This window comes from Hyaena hyaena, unplaced genomic scaffold (genome assembly GCF_003009895.1).
Source record: "Hyaena hyaena isolate Hyena2069 unplaced genomic scaffold, ASM300989v1 scaffold_242, whole genome shotgun sequence".
Taxonomy (NCBI): domain Eukaryota; kingdom Metazoa; phylum Chordata; class Mammalia; order Carnivora; family Hyaenidae; genus Hyaena; species Hyaena hyaena.
Genome location: NW_024080869.1, coordinates 725,293 through 736,135, shown reverse-complemented (window position 1 = coordinate 736,135; position 10,843 = coordinate 725,293). Strand labels below are relative to the sequence as shown.

Below are 10,843 nucleotides of genomic sequence, written 5' to 3'. Positions count from 1 at the left end.
AGTCTATTTGTCAGATACAGTCCTTAGGTATTTCATTAATAGTGTTTGATTCATAATGATCAAATATTGGTTTATTCTCCCTTAAGTAACTATTGGAAAACCCACTCACATGAAATGATATAAAACAATCTTAGGAATGTGTAATAATACAAGGCAAATTGAAAAATTCTGTCTAAACCTAAAAATATTCACTGATGTCACCATTTATTAAAAATAATAACAGACATTAAAATTTTTGGTGACTGTATTTTATTATTAATTTCCAAGTTTTTCTTAACAAATATTAATTAGATAGACCGAAAAGTGTAGGCTGCCTTTGTTTGTGACCCCTTTCAGGGAACTACAGATAAGTCTAAGGCAGATGGTGATGGGATAGCATCACTCAGCCTTCCTTTGGACCTCTGCTGAGTACACCATATTCTCTCTTTCATATGTACTATGTTTTTGGCTCAAAAAGAGTGAGTTGAAGGCAATTTAATATTACAGATGCTGCTCTGTTCAGTACTTGTGCACGTATTCCCCAAAAAGATTCGAGAAGGGAATGTTTTCCCTGATTTCTCCCATTGCCAGCCTTCCCGATCTGCTCAGTGATCTCCTTTCTTCCCTTTGCCCTCTCTCCAGTTGATAGCTTCTGTTTAAGAATTTTAGGATCACATTAAAATTATTTTGGATTATTTTCCAAACTTGAGAGATAATTTAAGAATGCATATACCATGTATATTAGGTAACTTTCACTGCAGTTGTATCTTTCATTTAGGAATTTTTGTTTCAAGGAGAAAACAACAACAAAAACAGAAGTGAAATAGACCCTTCCAGACAAAATGGATTTGCAAATACTTTAACTCTCTTTTGAGTGAGTTTCTTTTGAAAGTCTGTCTATTGGATGTAGTTGTTTTACATATTCACAGACTAAATGCATCAAATTTTCATGAAGGAAAGAGAAAATGAACAGAAAAAAATGACAGTGAAGAAATACTTCTTATCTGGATTCAACCGTATCTGTACCCAACAAGAAGGTCACTTCCATTAGTATACACCCCATGCAAATATTATATTATGAGAGGTAGGTTTTTATGAAGGCCCCTCCTCTTGAAAAGTAATTATCTTTAGGACATCTCTTGTGATGCCCTGGGTCTTTCTCAAGTCCCAACTTTTTTTTCTCAACATATATTTATTCAGTATGTTCAATGACTTATACAACTCTTAAATACATGCTCTGGAATTTGGAATGTTTATACTTTGCAATTGCAGATACTTTATCTTTCAAATTGCTCTCCTGTATATAAATACAAACCTACCTGGGAATCCAAATGATGTAGTAAAATGTGTTTAATTGAAAATGAATCCGACTTTTCATTTGGTGGTTAGCATTTCCACTTTATTCTTGGCAAGTTTTGTTCTTCTTTATTTTTTGTCCCTCTCATTGCACATGTTGATCCTTTTGAAAAATGAATGTTTGCCAAATCTAGTCTGAGTTGGAAGGGAAGGTGGGGGAGGGTAGTTACAAAAAATTCTTACCAGAAATACTGGCAACTGATATCCAACATAGAGTTAGGTTATATGCCTGGTTAAGCAGTTAAATTACAATTACATTGATTGATATTATAAATCATGCTTTGGGAAAATGAGTTTTTGAGACTGGCAACACCTAAACTCATTTTTATTTTTCACTTGTATCTTAAGGAGAAAAAAGCAAGTGTGGAAGATATAAAAATTGCTCTTCCTCTAACGTGGCCAGTTTTTACTTGTAACTTTATACTGAACTCTAGAGACATGAAGCATAGCCAGAACTTGATAATTTATTTTAAAATGTAGACAACAACTATAGTAGACTTTAGCTGGGATTGGTTTTATAAATGCACAGAAACAGATATTTTTGTTTAGTTCTTTTTTTTTTTTTTTTTTTTGGTCTCAAAGTGCTTAATTTGAATCCACAGTTTGGTTTGGATATGGAATAAACAGTTTCAAGAATTTGAATAGTTTAAACCATTTCTTATTGAAATAATATTCCTTCACTTGTAACCTGCACTATTGCTATTCATATGGTGTCTCTTTTATAGAGGTGTTCCATGCATGTCAGTACTTGTGTGTGCTACTGTGCATCCTACATGGCTATCAATAAAGAATTTTCAGTAGGGCAAATATTAAGCAGTATTATCAAGTTTTAGGGCAGTGAGTTTGTATAAGAAAAATGAGGCATACAATAAAATTCTGCAAGTCCTTTCAGTATCTTGCCTTCACCAATAAACTGAAGACTTGTGAAAAATATGACTATGTTTTAGAAACTCTGAGGAAATATTTAAAAAGAAATTAAACAAGAAACCAGGCTCCTCTAGGTAGGTAGAGCAAAAGAAAAACATTAAAATTTCATAATAGTTCTAGAATTTGCTCGATAAATCTACACTGGTATCAGAATAATATCCCAGACAATGAAAGTACTGTGAGCCGTAAGGTTAAGTGAGAGCTTGTAAGGAAAATTATAGCTGCACAAAAACATTGTAGACTTCCAAACTTTAAAGGCATTAAACATTAAGGATAAACACGTACTTTGCTCATTTCCTTGGATTAAGTATGGTATTTTAGAAAGGTGTGCACTTTCCCCATTATGCCCATCAAATTTTGAAAATGCAAATTTCAATCTGCAGGTAGTCATAAAGAATAGATAACTTGTGTTTATCTGCATGGGTTAAAACAAACCAAAGTACTGAGTATAACTTATGGGAAAAATCTAATTTGTAAGTGTGTTTACATTTCAACTGAAATGACTTAAAAGAATCATGACACTGTTTTCTAGGGTATTTGTATTTCAACTGTAACTGCCTTAATAAGAGAAATATAAATATATTTTTCTGGCTGAAATTTTTGCATTTAAAGATCATTAGAGCTAGGCTATCTCCCCACCATTATTGAATTACTATAACTACTGCTTTGGGAGCTAGAATGTATTTACTGGTGATTAATTATCTACTGTATTTTATTCTAAAAAGATCTGGCTGTCATTAAGAAACAACAAATTAGCCTCAAGTTACAACTCTTCCTTTTATTTTTTAAGAAGTAAACTACAATTACTCATAAAGGCTGGAAATAACTTCAAATATAGAACTGAGATGTATGTTAAGTTAGCCACAGCCTGAGACTTAATATAGAAGTGTATTAAATGTGTACTATGAAAAGAGAGATCTAAGAGAGTACTATGTAAAATTGGTGGCAAAGTTTTCAGTCTGCTGCTTGAAAACAGGCTTTCCCCCCTCGCCAGAACTTAAATGCCCCATGTATCACTGTACTATGTTAGATGCGTGGCTATAAAATTGTGAAAATGAAGGCTTTCCTGGTAGCAAAAGGGTTAAGTTCTTTTTGCTTTACCAGTTTCAAATTACAATGAGAAGCCTCTTCTTTCCCAGCAGGGTTGTGCTTACATTACTCTTTAGATCTCCCTTGAAGAGGGCTGGTATATTTGTGCCTGCTGGAGGTGGAATTAGCAGTTAGAAGGAGAAAGGGATTGAATGGACTTACAGGAAGGTTTTCAAGTAAATTCAGGGAAACACATTTGCTTGAATAGTACAACCTTGAGTCTTATTTTACACTAAGACGACACAAAAGATGTTAAAGTTATCACCAAGCTGCCGGACAAATCTATATTCCAACACCAAGGTGCAGATCAGCATAGATCTGTGATTCAGAAATCAGGATTTGTCTTGGAAAGAGCTCAAGGGTTGAGAAGAACTCAAGAGCAAGTGAAGATAACTTTGGGAACCGACAGTTTATCAGAAGATCAACTTGCGTTAATCCAAATACCAAAGGCCTGATTATCATAAATTCATATAGGAATGCATAGGTCATCTGATCAAATAATATTAGCCGTCTTCTGCTACATCAATGCAGCAAAAACTCTTAACAACTGTGGATAATTGGAAATCCAAGTTTCAGCTTTCTTAGAGATAACGATTCTTGACATATTTCAAAATATTTAAAATAGGACGGAAAAAAATCCGTGAGGATGTTATGTTCAGAAATGTCACTGTCATGAAGAATAGGTAAATTTGTTTTTTCAGCTACTGGGAAAGCGTACCTCCTAGGAACTTTTACATTTTTTTTAAGAGGACAAGAAGGACTAAAAATATCAACTCTTGCTTTTGGACAAAAATGCATCTGACTGTATTTCTACTTAGGAGTATTGTGGGTTTCCTCTGGAGCTGCTGGGTTCTAGTGGGTTATGCAAAAGGAGGTTTGGGAGACAATCATGTCCACTCCAGTTTTATTTATAGAAGACTACGGAACCACGAAAGACGGGAAATACAGAGGGAAATTCTCTCTATCTTGGGTTTGCCTCATAGACCCAGACCATTTTCACCTGGAAAACAAGCTTCCTCTGCACCTCTCTTTATGCTGGATCTGTACAATGCTATGGCCAATGAAGAAAATCCCGAAGAGTCAGAATACTCAGTGAGGGCATCCCTGGCAGCAGAGGCCAGAGGGGCGAGAAAAGGATACCCAGCCTCTCCCAATGGGTACCCTCGTCGCATACAGTTATCTCGAACAACTCCTCTGACCACCCAGAGTCCTCCTCTAGCCAGCCTACATGATACCAACTTTCTGAATGATGCTGACATGGTCATGAGCTTTGTCAATTTAGGTATGTGGTTCTTTTATTTGTTAAACTCTGCTGTTACAAAGTGGAAGTTTTTCTAATAGTAAAGTAGCTGCCTGGTAGGTGGTCATGTTTATATAAAGTCATTTTCTATAACTCTCTTCTCCAGCTTCTGTTTCCTTTCTTTCACTGATGCAATGTAACATTTTGCTTTAGGCAACAAAGTCATACATGCACACACACACGCATATGTACACACGTGTGTATATATTATATATATGATTTTTTAAACACGAAAAACAAAAATTAAACACTTATGGTTGAGTAGATTTGGGTCTTTCTAGCTCTTGTTAAAATTTCAACCTTGCTTTACTGTATGAATAAACAGGCAGTAGTCTACAAAAAAGGAAAATTTATGGGTATAGCTATGCTATGAGCACAAAGGTATTAATACAAATAAAAAATAAACAAGCATTTACAGATTGAAAAGTAACAGTGACATTCTGAAACACTTTTTTTTGTTAACAGTTTAACAAATGTATAAGTATATATATGTATGCCACCAAAAATCTCTCATTTGGGGGAGACAGCTACTGTGAAAATATTAATGTGCAATTAACTAGATCAAATACTATTGTAAAATATTACTATCAAATGTTTTCAGGGAGAGATTCTGAAATGCTATGAAAGATATTTTGGAAAGGAAGCTTCAAACTAACATTTCTTAACTTCTTAATGATGAAACAATATCCTTCCCATTTGATTATTTCCAGAAGCAAGAGAAATATAAAACATGCTATGTGGTCTTTACCTATGCAAACTTTTCCTTTTCCTTTAAGATAAAAAAATGAATTGAAAAATTCTTTAATTAGCAACATTATTAGAGAATACTTTTTTACATTATATTTTTCCCAGTGCTGATACTTTCATGGTTGTTTTTAAGCAGTGACCATATCAAATGGTAAATTAGTGTCCAATATTTCATCTCTCATAAATATTAAAGAGTTAACAATTCAAAGTGATTTTAAAAGGGCTGTAAATTTAAAAAAAATGTTTTAGTAGAGTCTGAAGATGAAAATTTACTGTCTTCAGACATTCAAAAAATATAAAATATATTTATTTTTAGAGATACAGTTTTATGAAGAAATTGAATCAACTTGAAAGGATTAGAACCATTTTAATGTAAGAACTTTCAAAACTTTGTTTGAAAACTGCAATCTGCTTTGCCATAAAATTGACATGTTTTATTACACTTAATTAAAAACGTCCTCATATAATATCTCAAAGAAAATAGTCTTTGAAAAGACAGATAGCAACAAATTTAAATACATGAACACTTTTATAATACATGTCGCTTGATATGCTCTGCTCATTTGCTCTTAGCAATCCTAGCATGAAGGATAAGGTGCTTAATAAATCATGTTCCATGTTAGTAGAGACAAAGCTCTCATTATGAAGTTTTAGTAGGTCATCATTCGTTGCCCTAATCAGGTGTCCTGGAGGCCTTTTCTTCTATGTATAATTAACAGGTTTTGTTAGGAACTTTCAAGCCATTAAATATGGCTTAATTCTAAATTAGGTTGATTGCTTTTTCCTAGTATAAGTGGTATGCACTGTGGCTCATGGTATATTTCACTTTGTTGCAGTTTCTAAAGCATTATTCAGCAATTTAAAGGAGTTTTGATATTTTAATAGAAATTTTCAGTCAGCATGATTTACATATTTATAAAATAAAATCACTGAAAAAATTAGTTCAGGCCACCTAAAATCTGACAGGGAGCAATGTGTTATGTACTTTAAAAAACAATAGGTCAGTCATGAATCTGTTCTAAAATATATTTCATTGCAGTCAAATATTTTGATCATTCACAAAAGAAATGTATTTGTTTTAGAAAAGAATTAAGCATGATTTCAGAATCAGTGTGCCATTACCTTTTATACATTTACACAGGATAAGAAAGCCAAAAACAATAATAAAGAGCTTTATTCAGTGACTTCTTGAACCATTTTATCATTAAAGAATACTTATATTTTTTAAATCAATGAAATTTTAGTTGTATCGTTTGGATTATAACAACAAAGCCAGCTTACTAACTGTACCATGAAACACAATTATTCATTTTACTCTGAAGAAATAATATCAGATATAAGCTTCAGAAAATATTTATTTTTATTATGCTTGAACTGCTGAATAGTGATTTATCTTAAATAATAAACCATATTGGCTTTTTATTTAATAATTCCAAACTAAATGTCTCATGTGAAATTACTGACAAATTGATTCTGATACTATTTCCTAGTAGTCTCTGAGGAAAATTGAATCACAATTATATTTTATCCTTAGACCATGCCTTCTAATATATCCAGAGCTTACATCCAATCACTACTTAGTAAAAAGCTTTAATTTCTGTATTTCTTCCATACTGAAATAGGTCAAAGTGTACTTAGAAAAGGTGAAAGTGTATTATGATTAACTGCATTAAGGATTTCAGTGGTTCTCAATGTAACATTCATTAACAAATAATATCTGGCACTTTTTTCATGTTCTTATAAGACTCAGGGGGATTATTTATTTATTTATTTAAGTATCATGTATATAGTGGGGACTAAGGGCTAATGATCAAATTAGTAATAAGCAAGGGATTTGTATTGAGGAAGTCACCTGGATGTTTAAATATGTGAAAAGAATCTGTTGACAGTTCCCATAATAAGGTGAATTGCATGCAAAGGATGCAGCAGTATCCTTTTATTAATGCTTGTATGTGTCATTTTTAGGTCAAATAATGGATTTTCTAAAATTATCTTGTCATTCAAGAGGACATTTTTTTCTAACATTAGTTTTGCTCATGAACAATTTAATGAATACAAGCTCTGAATCATATTACAGCAAAGAACCGTTTTTTTAAATTTCAGATAAGATTAATTTTTTTTGTTCACAAGTGAAAAATAGATGAAAACTTCCTAAAAGAAAAAAAATAAAATGTGAAAAAAATTGCCTTAAGGCCAATATAAACAAGTAAATAGACATAAACACATTATTTTGACCCTTATGTTGTTTTAGTGATTTATTCACTTTGAAGAGATAAATATTAATTGCTGTGTGAAGAGAAACTTCCCATTCTATTGTATTCATTAGTTTTGGGCCAATTTTTGTCAGTCTCTTACTGTCCAGCTTTTATAGGTTGATTCCTCTGTCTGCTTTGTCCCTGAAACTGGTGACTATCACAGGAAATCTTTTCTTGGTCAACACCAGGTTATTTTGTTAAGAACAAAAATATCTTTCTGATAAATCTTTTCTCATTTAACCATCTCTCTCTCAAAAATATTAAGGATTAGTTTATATATCAGATATCTATGCAAATAAAAGGGAAGATTAACTTGCTTGAAATTTTTAAGTATACGTTCTGTTTACATTAAGATAAACACATAGCATATTTCTAAGATCCTTAAAGTTAGAATGCAATTTTATTTGGATACTTGGAAAGAGTACAATTCAAATGATATCACATTGTAGATGTTTTGTTGGAAATTACAAAAAACAATAAGCAAGAGAAATTTAATTTTATATTATTCCATGTCTACATGTATTTCTCTGATAAAGAAGAATTTGGGTTGTTTTTTTTTTAATGGGTTCTCATCAGTTGGATTGGAGTAAATAACTTTAGGTATGTTTCAAGAACATGTATTAATTCAAAAGCATCAAAGCACATAAGTGTGATGCATGAGTTTTTTCATATTTTATAACATATTTAGCATGTGAAGACCTGATTCAGAAAAAAATACTTTTAGAACTTTAAGTTAAGCCCTTCTCCCCTTACTTCCCCAAATCATTAAACGGTCCTGGTACTGGAAGAAAAAAATGCTTATGTTCTCAGTTGACAGGTTTGAAAGACATCATTGATATTTAATGTTGCTTTTGGCTGACTCAAGTGCCCAGTGGAGAGGAATTTGTGCACAGATCTACCTAAAGATGCCTATCTATGTAGTCTCTCCAACATGGTTATTAACACTTGTGTAACATAAACATACCCATAAACACATGCAAGATTTTGGGGGGGGGTGTGATGAGAAGGGAAGAAAGATGATCTAAAACATTACAGTACACATTCATGGGTTATGCCTGGAAAAAGAGATGCTAAAAATGGATAAAACAATAATTCTTGAACACCTTTAACTTTTGAAGAGAAAAGTTGCTGAAGGTGGAAATCTCCTTACTCTCTTCTTCAACAACCTTGGCATTCATAAATGTGATCCAAGGGATTCTTGTTCTTTAAAGCCACATCATTGTCAAATGACAGGCCTGGCTTCAGAGGTAGGTGTAATCACATGGTTTAATTAAAAGCTTTTTGCTCATCTTAATAGTCCTTTACAAATAGCCCGTTTTAAAAGTTGAATAAGAAGTAACAGCTGGAAATGAGAAGGTATGATAACATGAACCCAAAGGGCTTGGATGGTCTCACCCACCACTTCCAGCTCTCCTTTTATTCTTCCATTTTTTTTCAATATTGCCTCCCTCTCTCCTCACCCTCATCCCTCACATTATTTGGCCTTTCCCCTTTCCTCTTTAGTTCTCTGGTCTCTCTACCTCCAGGCTTTCTTGGCACACGTCTCCTTACGCCCTCACCCCTTCCCTGGGTTTGCCTTTGGTCCTCGTTTCTTCATAGCTGGAGGCTTAGATTAGCTGAAAATCAATTAGTTACAGCTTGATCATTTAGGTACAGCCTCCTGTTTCTCTGGCGTTGAGAGGGAAAAGGTTAGGATGTGCCAGTCGCAGCCTCAGCCCACCAGGAGAAAAGCTCCCCAGGGCACCAGGACTTCTCTGGCTGTGACTATCCCTGTAATAGTTTCTCCCCTGTCCCATTCTTCTTTGCCTCCTCACCTCTCCCAGAGGATCCCGTTGACAGAATTTAATTGTTTTTGCCTTCCCTACTTTATAACATAATTAAAATTTAAAAGGGGACATTTAAAGGAATGTAAAAAAAATGAACGAAAATAACACTGATCGAAAATGTAATTCTCTGTTAATTTAGAAAACTCCTTAGCTTACATTATGTTTATTTAACACTTGTGTCTCTTTTGTGAAGAGACTATTTCCTTTTCTTTTTTAATTGAGAAAGCGGATGAGGGAGGATAGAAAGATCAAGAGCAGAGAACAATAAGGTTGAGACAGAGAAAGAAATACAGTAATTTTTTAACAAGCCCTTGAAGGAAAGAAAATGAATGAAATATGTCATCAGAGGCTGGTCTTTGGGTCATGCAGGTGGAGGATGTGTTGGGAAATCCTCAGTCTACCTCATACCGACACAGCAGCTAATTCAACATCCCCAACCACATCGGCTCCAGGGGATAACCCTTTCATCCTTCCACACTAAAATACCAAAGTGGGGAAAAGGGAGGGGGACTGTGTGTGTGTGTGTGTGTGTGTGTACAAGGAGTGGACAGCAGGCTACTCACATTTACAGTCATAAATAATATAGTGTCTCAGCTTGAAAAAACCACAGGTTAAAGGAAGGGGCTTCCCTGACGCACAGAGAGGGGCTGAGATCAGAGGAGCCACTGAAGGGGTTGGAGCCAAACAATGAATCCCTTGTTCGAAGTCATATTTATGAGTGCTTCTTTGCACCTTCAGTTCATATTTTATTGGCTGGACTGTGGGGTTTCCCCATTTGCTCATCTCTTAAAAATAATACCCTTGGCTGAGATACCCTTTAAAATGCACTAGTCAGCCCTGACGACTGGCTCATTTTTTGGGGGGAAAAGGGAGTCTGTTGTGATTCTGATGTCAGATTGGGATGTGTAAGATCCAGTTGCGGATCTTAAAGTGATGACAGGAAGATAAAAATAATAATCGGGGTATTTACCTGCCTTTCTCGGAGATGTTTACAAGAATCTGAGAATCCATGTAATCAAGAAGTAACCCCTGATTTGTGTGAGTCTTGTCTAAACGACGGGGTAAAATTATCATCCAAGAAAGTAGAAACAAAATCTATTAAAGTGTGCAGTGCTTCGAATGAAGGAAGAAACATTTCTGATTAGCAAGAAGGATCTGTAGAGATTTGAGGGAGAAAGGAAAATAAAAACAACGCTACATAACCAAAGAGTGGAAGGCAGTGAGTTACATAACCATTACGTAAAACTTAAAAACTAGCACCTTGTGTGATTTTAAATAATTTGACTGGTATAGAAATTAAACTGGGATATGTTCTATTTTATCATTTCTAAGACAGTGAAGATAGCTGTTTTCATAAGGATGTG

The 10,843-nt window shown here is 34.1% G+C and overlaps 1 protein-coding gene across 1 annotated transcript in view; it reads left to right on the top strand.

Moving 5' to 3' along the window:
- The first annotated feature begins 3,440 nt into the window (after nt 1–3,440).
- Nucleotides 3,441–10,843, top strand: part of BMP5 (bone morphogenetic protein 5) — a 108,720-nt gene continuing 101,317 nt past the window's right edge. The window contains exon 1 of the mRNA XM_039244297.1: nt 3,441–4,633. Coding sequence (XP_039100228.1) covers nt 4,144–4,633 — 490 coding nt within the window. The 5' untranslated portion in view covers nt 3,441–4,143. The remainder of the gene's footprint in view (nt 4,634–10,843) is intronic.